General features: G+C 49.7%; 2 protein-coding genes across 3 annotated transcripts in view; both read right to left on the minus strand.

Annotated features, from left to right (window-relative positions):
* Positions 1–4579, minus strand: part of DCAF7 (DDB1 and CUL4 associated factor 7) — a 31909-nt gene extending 27330 nt beyond the window's left edge. Inside the window, exon 1 of the mRNA XM_074979350.1 lies at positions 4196–4579. Within this exon, the coding sequence (XP_074835451.1) occupies positions 4196–4333 (138 nt within the window). The 5' untranslated portion in view covers positions 4334–4579. The remainder of the gene's footprint in view (positions 1–4195) is intronic.
* A 6158-nt stretch (positions 4580–10737) lies between these two features.
* KCNH6 (potassium voltage-gated channel subfamily H member 6) overlaps positions 10738–12719 on the minus strand; it is a 139628-nt gene continuing 137646 nt past the window's right edge. For both annotated transcript variants that reach the window (XM_074979055.1, XM_074979054.1), the window contains one exon: positions 10738–12101. In XM_074979055.1, coding sequence (XP_074835156.1) covers positions 11817–12101 — 285 coding nt within the window. In that variant the 3' untranslated portion in view covers positions 10738–11816. The remainder of the gene's footprint in view (positions 12102–12719) is intronic.

Here is a 12719-nt window from a genome sequence, read left to right on the forward strand (position 1 = left end):
GGGCTTGTTTAGTTTAGAAAAGAGAAAACAGAGGGGACATGATTGACGTACTTGAAAACCACTATGAGGGTTACGAGGAGGAGGGAGAAAAATGCTTCTCCTTGGCTTCTGAGGACACGACAAGGAGCAATGGGCTTAAACTGCAGCAAGGGAGGTTTAGATCAGACAGTAGGAAAAACTTCCTAACTGTCAGGGTGGTTAAACCCTGGAATAAGTTACCTATGGAGGTTGTGGAATCTCCATCTCTGGAGATAGTTAAGAGCAGGTTAGACAGACACCTATCGAGGATGGTCTAGATGGTGTTTGGTCCTGTCAAGAGGGCAGGCAACTGGAACTGATGACCTCTTGAGGTCCCTTCCAGTTCTAGTGTTCTATGATTCTGTGTGTGCTCTGCTGATCAGCTGAATGGTATTTGAATCTGAGTGGAAGCGTAAGCACATAGCTCACAAGGAACCACTAGTCCTCCTGTCCCTCAAACTGAACAGTTACCAAACCAACAACTGTTATGTACTTAAAAGTCCCACATTACAAGACTCCCTTAATTGAAACTGAAATAAGTTCTTTCATGATCCCTGAGGTTATATTGTATTCATGAACAGATGTGGCCTAGATCTGAAGGAGCCACTTTCACTACTGGAGGTCAAATTTCCTTCCATTTTCCCAACTGTTTCCCTGCAACATTCAGCAAACTGTTGCATCATACACAAGAGTTTTAGTGGGGTAACACCCACAACACTGAAATGCTGCAGGTTTGTTTGCAATCAGGGTTGTCTCTGCTCTGCATGTTCTCCAAGTACAGAAAATGCTAGCAATAAGCAGTAGCTACAATTTCATTTAGTGTAGACTGCAACCTCCCTGCCTTGTATCTTTTTAACTATCAATATTTGTTAGCAGTATGCAACTTAAAAAAAAAAAATCTATCAATAACGTAAAGAAGTTTGAGTGTTTGATCAAGATGCCTTTTGGGGAAGAGCCAAATGTGAACTCTGAAGGCTTCTTTCAATTTCTAAAGAATTGAAGAAAATGTGCATCTTCATGTACTTCTACAGCAATATTAGGCAAATAGACTTGCACCCCGCACCTCATGCCCTCTATTTTCAATTCTTATAACACTCCATGTAAGTCTCCCACTCTCCCATTCCTACAAGGAATGAAAAACAATGGGTAAGAGCCTTGCAGATCTGCTGAGATCTTTTTTCCCACATCAGCGGACATGGACACAGATATCCACGGCTCATTTTTGCAGATGCTGATACAATTTTTGTCTCGAGAGCCCTCCGTAATTTGCAGATGTCCACTTTATGTCTGCAAATATCTGGCTACGTGGATGCGGATAAGTATGGATCATTTTTACAGATGTGGATACCAACTTTGTATCTGTTCAGGGCTCTAACAATGAGACAGATCCAGGGCCATAACAGTCCTATGTTGTTCCTGTGCACAACTACCATGCCAGAAGAGGCCTGGGGCAGAAGGTTGAGTGCCTCGAGAGTGCTCTTCAATACTTCTAGCTTGGGAAGCACATGGACAGACAGATAAATATTAGACCTGATTTCATTAATTGACCAGACTTAGGGAAGTGCAAAGAGGGCAAGACACCTTCTCCTCCTCCAACTTCCTGTGGATAAGCTGCACCTTCCGTTAACAATTAGGAGTCGCTGAACAACAACTTGCCAGTGCTCTTTTAATCAAATCTTACTACTGCTAATCCAATCCCTGTAAAGGTCCTAAAATAACCTCAAGCATACACAGTGCTCGAGTATCATATTTAGAATAGATTGTAACCTGACAAAATGCTCATAAGCTATCAAGTGCAAACAGTTTTTAATCAAATGCTTTGGATTCTATTATAAGATCATTGTTCTTTTAACCTCTCAGGTTTTGGTCAGTGTGATAATATTGACACAGTAGTGTCAGGTCACTGACAAAGTATCAGAAGATAATCACATTGAGATCATTTTGGTACAGAAGAAGCCATTGAAAACTCATCCTTTGCCAGCCATGAAATTACCAGAGACACATCCTAAAGTACTACAGGACTATACCATAATTGGGAAAACAGTTGGCAAATGCTGATCTTATTTTTCAGGGAGTGTTTCCCCTGTGTCATATAAGGCTTACACCTTCAGAAGTTTTTGGAATTAGAAATTGTAAGGGGCTTCCAAAGAGAGTCAGCATTTTCCTCCCATCTCCCAAATCATTTAAACCAACTGTGTACAAACAATCTTTCAGGATAAATGAGAAACTAAGCTGGAAAGTTTCAGGTCAAGAGAATTTCTGAAGGAAATTGCAAACAAGTAAGAAGTAAATTGCAGTTGTCATTATCTGTATTCAGTACCTGCCACCATGACAAAAAAGCAAGGTTCTCTTGATCCAAAAGACCATTTCTTCCAAACTTAGTTTGTTTCCCTCTCTACCACCACAACATGCTCTTAGAGGGAAACTCTGCATGTCTCTCTGCAAGTTTAGCACCTGATGTTATGAGACCTAACATTGCAGTAACTGAAACTCACTTTTTTTAGTCCATTCAACAGCAGTCTGAATAGTCAGCTTCCTACCATGTGTGTGATTCTTTCACTGTTGATTATGTTTTATCTAACTTAACTTCCCCGCCCCACACCTCCCCCTACCATCCCTCTGCTCTTCTGATTTGCCAACCTTGAAAACAATTTTTTTCTGATTTGTCAACCCTGATAATTTTTGGACCTCTGTGCTTTATATATTGAGTCTGTTCTGCTAAGGCTATGATCTGAAGAAGTGGGTCTGTCCCACAAAAGCTCATCACCTAATAAATTATTTTGTTAGTCTTTAAAGTGCTACATGACTGCTTTTTTGTTTCACTGTTGATTGTATTGGAGCTAGGAGAGCAATGTTCACCTATGCTCCAAGATGTAGGAGAGCACAAATGGCACAGGGACTGCCAACTTGAAAACCATTCATTCATTTTAAAAAATTAAAGATATCTTATGACACTCCACGCTCCCTAGCATTCCCATTCCAATGTCATTTTACAACTGCATTTTCCTGTTTAAGTCTACCATCTGTGTCACAATGATATTCCAGCCTGCTGAGTAAAATGACACATCACACTTGGATAGCACATAGATGACCAAACCACACTGTTGGCAATAATTTCCTCAGTGTTAAGAGAAGAGGTCACCTCAGCCCCAAGAATATACCTTTATTGTTACATTTTTCCACAAAGCTGTAAGCCAACTCATCCGCCCCATATTAAGTATGTGATACACTACATGGTTTGAGGCTGTTATGCAGCTCCACAAAACAACTAGAATGCATCTGAGGAAAGCTTATGCTCCAAATATTCTGTTAGTCTATAAGGTGCCACAGGACTGCTCATTGTTTTTGCAGATACAGACTACAGGGCTACCCCTCCGATACAAAAAAAACCATGCACTCTGTGGCTATCCTTCTTGAATAAGCCATGCTGAGATTCAAACACCTGATGTTACAGCACTTAGGAGCTGATTGCCTACTAATAAAATATAGTGCCTGTAAGACTGATTACATAGCCTTCTCTTGCATTTAAATTTGGATGTGTCATACTAAAGCTAAAGCATATCTTGTAAGAAATAAAAAAGTGATTCCCTTCTCAAAGTCTGTCCCAGAAGACACAGAGAAGAGTTAGCATAGTGAAGCCTCCCTTTGCCCCTCAAATTCTTTTCCACACCAACCAAACCCATCTAAGCAAGGGGCAGTATTTTTACCATGAAGCCATGAGTGTTTTATATCACTGAGAACAGATCCATCCCCAGAGTTTCCAGGTGGGGGAAAACGGGCAGGAGGACAGGACGACAAGCAAACCATCCTGTATTGCCTATGCACGGACAGTTCTATATAAAAAAGGTATTCACCTCGAGCCTCTCTGCTGGCCCCAAGATCCAGTGGCTCCTCTCATCCCACATTGCTCAGGTTGGCCAAGAAAGAGGGTCGGCGAGTCCCAAAGGACAACTCGGGCACAACACTGAACGCGCCCGCGGGGTGGGGACAAGGTGTCTCCTAACGGCGCTCCGGGGGGTTGGAACCGACCAGCTACAGGGCCGCGAGGTGTTTCCACCGATGACCCCCCAGGAAACGCTGCACAAAGAGCTCCATGACCGGAGCGGGGCGGGGCGGCCCAGCCGCCCACCCTTAACTCTGCCCCCAGGCCGCGATCGCTCCTCCCCCGCCCCCGCACCTTGTTGTTATACTCCTCCACGAAGCTGCCGAGCGCCAGTCGGAAGCGCTTGTCAGGCCGGACGCTCCAGTTCATGGCGTACACGGTCCATGGCGCCTCGTACTTGTAGATCTCCTTCCGCTTCCCGTGCAGCGACATGACGGGGCCGGGGGCCGCGGGCCGCCGGGATGGGGGAGGGGCCGGGGGCGCGGGCCCAGGTGAGGCGCGCGGGCAAGCGGGGGGCGTCTCGGTCCGAGCGAGCCCTGAGAGACGCCGACCGGGGCCTACGGAAGACGGGCGCTGACGGACGGAGCGGGAGAAGGCAGCGGCCGCCTCCCGGCCCCGAGTCCCCAGCTTCCAAACCCGGAGACGCTCAAGAGGCGCCGCGGCGGAGGCCGTTTGGGATTCACTCCCTCACACAACAGGAGCGGAAACCACGCGGCCTACCCCGCCCGCTTCGCGTCCGTTGGCTGAGTCCTGCGCCACTCAGGGGCATCCCTTACAACCGTTGGGTGAGAAAGCTGCCAATCAGAAGCGTTCCTGGCTCTTATTGGTCACCACAACGCTCATTCTTAGCAGAGGCGAGCCGCAGTAGCAGAAACATCTGTCACTCCGTTAGATCCCGCCCCAGAAGGATGAAATGCACTTTCTGAACATCTCATTGGCTGCGACAGGTCGCAGTGGCGCTTTTCGTTCATGAGGCGGGATCTTCTATCACCCTGTCACTCTATTGGCTGGTCGCAGGTGTCAGTCAGGGGTGAGCTGTTGGGCACCGGGCGGGGCTTGGGGGCCTGTAGAGGCTAGCTATGCCTTTGAGCCTAAGCTGTAGACGTACTTTGGAAGGACAAAAGTTCGAATCCCAGTTCGGGGAACTACGCAGCGTGTAACCTGGTCCAAGGCAGCGCCTCTAATTCGCTCAGTTCTTACTTAGCCAGTGAAATAATAAAGGCCAGATTTTCAGAGGCGCTTAGCGGTCTCTATTCTCCTGAAAACCATGCTTCAGGCCAATCCTTGTCGGACGTGTGGGGCTGCATCAGGAAAGATTGCATGCTGTTCAGAGTCAAGGGGTTCATATAAACACATGGCCCTATACTAGGGTCATTTTTCAAAAGCTCTGCAGACAGAGTATTGTGGGAGCAGCACCTTGTGCAGGGAAAAGTCCAAGTTACTTGAGGGCGGAGTTTCAAAGATTGCAGCGCCTGTTTAGGCAGGTGTCAATGTCAGAGGCCAGATTTTTGCATAGGAAATAACCTCAGTATCTTTGGCCAAAATCCTCATTCTCCCACTGTTGTGTTGTAGGTAGGTCCTGCTCTTCATGTCACAAGGGCCGAGGTCTGAACTGTTGTCACAGGCCAGCTGGTGAGGGGGTCAGTTGAAGAGCAGTTGTGAGGTTTGTAGTGATCCTTGTTAGCCAAAAAGAAGCAGTCTGGCTGAAAGAGGGGTAAATAGGCTGGCAAACAAAAGTCCCTTTCAAATTTCTTCTGAAAACTGACTAAAATGGCTCTTCGTGTTCTGATCAAGCCCATCCACTCTTGTTAGATCCAAGAGAAGGGCCCCTGGCTTCTGCAGTGCTCTCTACTCAATTATTCACATTACTTTTCTAAATAATTGGACTCCTATGCTCTGCTCCCCCCCAGGTTTGCTGCTGGATCTGTGTGACCCTGGCGAAGTCATTTCTGTATTTGGTGCCCTTCAGATTTCATATCTGTAAAATGGGAATAAACTAACATGGAATAAATCAGAGATACACTGTCTGTCATGCAGATTCTCTGGGGCAGGGAACGTTTTTTTTCTTGTCCAGCTAAGAACAAAGCACCCATGAGTCTTGACTGGGGTTCTTAGGTGTATACAATACATAATAGGAATTAATTAAAGTGTTTGGCACTTACACAGGACTTCTCCTGTCCTAGGTGCTTTACAAACTACTGATTAGTACAATGCTCACAAATGCCAAGATGGTGTGGGGAGCACCATTATCCTCACCCTCTAGCTAAGGAAACTGAAGCACAGATTGAGGTAAATGATAGGGACAGGCTCGCCCAGCAAGTCTGAGACAGAGCTGAGTGTCCCTGAGTCTACATAAGTGGCTCCCCTGCTGGATGACTGCTGCGGCACAAGGAAGAAGGATGAAAAGAAGCTGGAGCCATTCACAGGGACTACAAATTTGCAAGAGTGATGCTCTCGGAGACCCACAGACTGTATTTAGTAGCCTGCATCCCACAAACACCCATGGGGCTGCATGAGGAAAGAGTGCATGCTGTTCAGAGTCAAGGGGTTCATGGAAACACATAAACACATGGCCCTATGCTAGGGTCATTTTTCAAAAGCTCTGCAAACAAGGCATTGTGGGAGCAGCACCTTGTGCAGGGAAAAGTCCAAGTTACTTGGGGGTGGAGTTTCAAATATTGCAGCTCCTATTTAGGCAGGTGTCAATGTCAGTGGCCAGATTTTTGCATAGGAAATAACCTCAGTATCTTTGGCCAAAATCCCTCATTCTCCCACTGTTGTCGTGTTGTAGGTAGGTCCTGCCCTTCATGTCACAACGGCCGAGGTCTGAACTGTTGTCACAGGCCAGCTGGTGAGGGGTCAGTCGAGGAGCAGTAGTGACATACCTCTGGCACAGGGCTGTTCTGTGAAAGTGTAACTCTTCCTTTGGTCACTTTGCTTGGCCTGAGACTACAAGTCATTTCAGTTCTGGAGCTCTGCTGCTGGCAGGTGTTCCAGAAAAGGCAGGATTTCCTTTGTGCGCTGGAGAGTCATTGAAATACGAGCACACCTGTTGTAGGCATTTCACAACTCTTCGAAGAGACCCCAGGGCACAGAGGAATTGTCAAGTCCAGCATCCTGTCCCTGACAGTGCTCAGAACCAGCCACTTCAGAGGCAGGCGCAAGGAACCCTGAAGTGCTTCATTAAGGGACAGGGGAGATTTCTACCTATACTCACCAGGGGCTGGTTTATCCCCTGAAACCAAAGGAGCTGTCACTCTTCCAATTTCTTCGATCCTCTCCAATGCAGCCATGGAAGTTCTCAGCATTCACAGAAATGGCTAATCCTCTGGAGAGCCCTACTGTGCTCCTAACAAGCCTCCCAGTGTAGCTTGCTGTCTGTGGGGAGAGTCCATGCTGCTGTGTGGATTAAAGACCTGGCCATGTGCCAGCCCCCAGACATCCTAGGAGATCTCAGTTGACTTTTGCCTTTCCAGGCAGAAGCAGGAGCCTTGTGGGAGAAAAATGCTGTGGCTGCAGAAAGATGAAACCAAAGTTGGCCTGAAATAGAGACAGCTGCATGGTTGTGTGTGTGTGTGTTCATGCTGCAGGGCATTGGGACATGGGGCTGGAGGTGAGACACCAGAGCGACAGGTGCTGCGGGTGAATGGGAGCAGCTGGCTGAGTGAGCACTGCCCAGTGTTGGCAGCGTGATGAAGGATATGTCCACACTGCAAAGGAAGGTGGGAGTATAGCGTGGTCAGGCGTACTGCCATCTAGCCAGCGCAGGTGGCAGTGGGGAAGTGGCGGTGCAGGATCCTATCCACCCCAGCACAAGCTTGTCCGACTCAGGGGCTGCCCTGCATGGCATCTTCACTGCTCTCTTTAACCACCCGCAGCCTATTGATCCCCTCTGCTGCCCAGCCCCTGTACACACACCTTTAACACAGAGCCTCACTTGTATTCCTCCCAACACATATCACCCACCCACCTCCTTTTCCCCAGGGTCTTATGGAGCTGGGTTGGAACCACCCCCTTCATTGCCCAAAGCCAGCTCAGGCAGTGGCAGCCCCAGCTTCCCAATCCCATCCCCCTTCCTGCAGAAGAGCTTCCCTGAGTGACTGAGGACAATCCAGATTGGGGGCAGGGGATGGCACGCAAGCTCCCCTTCCCTTGTGCATGGCTGCTTCTGCCCTCTGCTTCTGCCTGCTAAGAGCCCTGGGTACTGGCTGAAACCCACGGTCCGGTTTCCGTAGTGATGTTGCTCACATACAAGGACATCCATCACCTAGGGGCTGGGTGCGAGGGCACAGGCTAGACTCCTTCTGGCTGCAGCTTAGCTAATTCTCTTCTCTGATCGCCACCACATCGTTCAATGCCAGAGCTGCTTTTGCTCCAGTGAGGGTGGCTGAAGCATAATTGGGGGCAGTGACTGAATGCACAGCACTGAATCAGTGGTGAACCAATGCCCCAAGATGGGGCTGTTGGAAGAGCTGCAGCAAGCAAAGCGTTGCCCTCAGTAAAAGGAGGGCTGATCGGCTCATGTTTCCAGCCAAACTCCTGTCTCAGGCTCTGTCTTTCCCCTGCCCAATGGCTGGTCTGGTCATTTACGCCTGAAGGGCTGCAGAATCAGACAGGTACCAGGTGACATGTATGCAGCACAGGCGTGAATGCCAATAAATGGCACAAGGGATCAGACCACGTGTTCACACCATATTCATTCCCATCTTATCTGACCCAGTTCCATAAGCCCAGCTGCAGGTCAACCTGCCCTTTCAGTTGGAGATGAATTTTTTCACTTCTCGTCCTGTACTCTTGTGAAGTGTCATGTTCCACCCTACAGCTGGCTGCATTTCATTGTGGGGGTGAAATAATTGTGGTGAATATACGCAGGATGTAAAGGGTTTGGGGATGAAAAGAAGCATATCTTATTGTCCAATTCCACAGAGCAGCTCATCTACTGCACCACACCATTGTATACATATTTTCTCGTACCTATAGCTCTCCCCAGCCAACTCAGCCGTGGGATTATACTGGGGAACTTTTAGCTTTAGAAGTGTGAGCCTCTATCATGTAGCTAAAGGAGAAAGCATCTTGGAACGCAGGCCACAGCAAAGTCACTCTCCTCATATTATCCAGTGCTGTTGGACCTGTGCCAGGATGCCTTACCGCTTCTCACGCACATCGCGCTAAGGTTTAGATCATCGTGCTGGGATTCATTGTGAATGCAGTGGTTACAAGCAGTTGCTTTGGGAATGTCTTGCCTTTATACCCCATCTCTGAAAGAAACGAAAACTATCTTTCACGACCAGTGGTGCCGTCAGCTGCCTTAAGCCCCGGGGTTAGGTGAGAGGGGGCCTGGTTCTGTGCCCTGGAAGGGGCGGAGTCCAGATTTGAAGGGGTGGGGCCAAGGGCAGTCAGCCCTCAGCACTGCGACGCTGCGGCACTTGCCACTGCACACCCTCACAGCCGTGAGCAGCCGGAGCAGCACTGCCGTGGCACTTTAAAGGGGCCCAGAGCTCTGGCGGCTGCCAAAGTAGCAGCAGCAGCTGCCAGAGCTTCAGGCCCCTTTGAAACACTGGGTCCAGGGGCAACTACCCCCTTTGCCCCCCATCAGCAGCCAGCTCGCAAAGAATCCATGTGCCTGTGGGTTGTTCTGGCCTCTGTGGATGTTGCCATTGTGTATTTTAGAGTCTGCTACCACAGTGGCTGGCTTCCAGTGCAGGGGTTTACAGCCCCAGCAATTTAGCAGAATGCTTAAGTTTTACAAGCTTTTAAATGCTGCAGTTTCTGGATTCATGCAATCCAAAGCCTTGAAGAGACAGCAGAGTTCAGGCACCGAGTCTAAGACAATAGCATCCAGCTCGCTGCTTTCCCTTCAGCTGTCCCTTCTGTGGGTGTCGCATTGGAAGTCAATCCTAGGACTGGTTGTTGAGCCCGTTGGTGTTAAGGTCAGCCAGGAAGCTGGCCCAAATTGGACATTCAGCTGAAAGCACAAAGGCAACCAGTGAAAAGCACAGGGCATCAGAACTGGAAGTTTTCACAGGGAAATGTTGGGTGCTTAATCCCCTCAGGCCCTGGCCTTAAAGCCGGCTCTGAATACAGAGCCAAAATCTCCTGAGCTCATTGCTACTGAGAGGTGGAAAAAGCCAGCCCGGTGCGTGGACAAGGGAAATACTGTGTCCTGGTGCCACACGTGTTTGCTGGGGTTTATAGCAGAGCTTCCACGCTGGCTGCATGTAATGACAGGCAGGTGGGGAAACAAGGCCAGAGAAAGCAGGGGGACCCTCCCCTACCTCAGGACTTAGTTGTCCAAGTGCCCTCAAAGCTCATTGCCTAGTTTTCCCCCTGGACAAAGGGGAGAACAAGCAGGGCAGTGCCTCTGTCATGGACTCTGGGCACCAAGACATTGGCCTGGAGTCATGCTTGCTCTCTGTGGGGGCTGTTCCAATCTCTGCCCTCTCAGATTTCCACCCAGCTGTGAGCGCACTGGATTATTTTGGGGGCTAGGCTGCTCAGAAGGCCAGCCTGGCCTTGCAGAAAGGCCTTGCCGAAGAGACGGGTCTGGAGAAGTGCCGAGGTCCATCTGCTGAAAAGGAACCCCACAGACAATGGTCCCCAGGGCCTGGGCCTGGCTCCAAAAGAGCTGCACTCTGAGCTCCACTGGCTCTGCAGTCCCCGACAAAGGCAGCCGCCACACTAGGACAGAGATCACCGTGGAGATCTTCATAGCTTAGAACCAGGAGTCTGAGGTGGCTCTAGTACTGGACAGGGTCAGGGAAGTGCTGAGAGCTCCACAGCCACAAAGGAACCATCCATTCTCCTGGCCCCTCAACAAAACACAGCCTTGATCTACCTTAGGTGCCAAAAACATATTTATTAGCAAAGTGGACACTAAAGCTCCAGAGAAAGGAACGCTCACGGTCTTGCTACTCTCACAGGGAGCTCAACAATACGTGAGCAGACGGCTGACTACCTCTACAGCGTCTAACTGAGTGGCAAGGCGGCAATGCTAGGCAGGTTTGCTCCTGCAGGGGAGCTACAGGGTCCCTCGGGGTGGGTGGGCAGAGGGGGAGGGAGGTACTTATGAAGCCGTTATTGAAAGAGACAATCTCCAGGCGAGGGCCGAAAACGTGTCGGGGGCAGGGGAGGGTGGTTTTGCTTTTCTGCTTTCCACAGTTGTGCTTGTGAATTTTGTGCTTTCCACCCATGCTGAGTAACAGCTGAGTTAGCATGGGAAGTGACTGGGACTTTGCAAGAGTTGGAGGTGGACAGGAGGGCAGATCCTCAGGCCTGGCCTTGCTCTAGGGGCTGCTGCCCGGGGACCTGTGTGATAGAGTGGTAGAAATCACGCCCCCTCATTTCTTAATAACAGTCAGGTAAAGCAGGGATGACTCATCTCCTTTGCCCACCCCCTGGACTTTACACCTCCTGCTCCTTCACTCTCCTATTATCTGATGCCATTTACTCCTCCTTCCCATTCCTCCTCCCGCCAATATGGTCTCCATGATGAGTAGTCCCAGTACAGCATGGTATGAACCCAGATGTCGAGGAGGTCCCTGCCCCAGAGAGCTGCCAGCCAGATGGATGCACAGCTGTGCATTCTCACTCCTCCTGCAGTCAAGGCCCATTTCCACAGCACCAATAGGGGGAGGAAGACTTGGCGAGGAAGGGGAGGCTGGTTAGCTTCTTGGTGGCCATCAAGAAGAGCTGCTTTGGGTGCACGCTATGATGTGCAGCTTGAATCTACTCTACATAAGCCTTTGGAGAACACTGATCTTTGAACCCCCTCCATCAGGGCAGAAGACAGCTACAAAATGTACCCCTGAGCCAATAGTATTGTCCTCCAGCTCTCGCCCTCACAGTCAAAACGGAAATCAGCTAAACCAGTTCTCAGTTTTGGTTCCACTCGGCTTGGTGTGGCGCTGGCGCGTCTCTAACTGCCGGGAAGCACCGGGTCGGAGAGATGTCTCTGAATGTCTAGGGGCTCAGAAGATGCTTCAAGATGCTCTGGGAGGGAAGGGAAACGAGAGCCCCGGTAGAGTCCCTGTGTGTTTGTTGCCCTCTGGTGGGGGTCTGGGTTGGGGAGGCTTGGGGAATGGTGCTCCTGCTGGGAGAAGATTGTCATGGCTTTGTCCGAGGCTACCATCAGGTCTACCCTGTTGGACAAGGAGTCCCTGGATTTCAGCTGGAACTTTTCTATCTCCGTGTAGCTTGGGCTCTGGTGGAGAAGGGAAAGACAAGGAGAAATGAGGGTCTGTTAGTATGATATTAAATCTCAGCAGCCTGGTCTTCTGGCTAAGGGGCCAGAGTGTCCCACAGAGACAGAGAAACTCTTTGGGTAGATGGCACCAGCCCACACAGTGCTGGAGCGTCTTGCCTTTTCACGGGGCTACCTGGGAGAAAAGGCACCCTTGACCCATTACCGGGGAGCCCCTTATGGCTGGACGGGTCCTCCCAGACACTTCTATTGCTCAAATCCTGCTGCCTTTCCTCATAGTGGCTGTGCAAATCCCTCGCTGGAGCCATGTCCCAGCCGATTCAGAGGCACCCACTAGGGCCAGATCTACACTAGAATATCAACTCTGAGGGGTAGCCATGTTCACCCGTAGCTTCACAAATAACAAGCAGACCGTGGGCACCTTAGAAAGTAACACAATTAGATCATGAGCCCACTTTTACCCACGAATGCTCATGAGCTAATGAACGTGTTAGTCTCTGTGGTGCCACAGGATGACTAGAAAATGAAGTTGGCCTGAGCAGGGTAGTTAAGCTGAGCTGAATCCATGTGTATCCAGGGTTAGCTGCCATTGGCCCAGCTGCCTCTTCATGGGGAGGG

This window comes from Carettochelys insculpta, chromosome 28 (genome assembly GCF_033958435.1).
Source record: "Carettochelys insculpta isolate YL-2023 chromosome 28, ASM3395843v1, whole genome shotgun sequence".
Classification (NCBI taxonomy): domain Eukaryota; kingdom Metazoa; phylum Chordata; order Testudines; family Carettochelyidae; genus Carettochelys; species Carettochelys insculpta.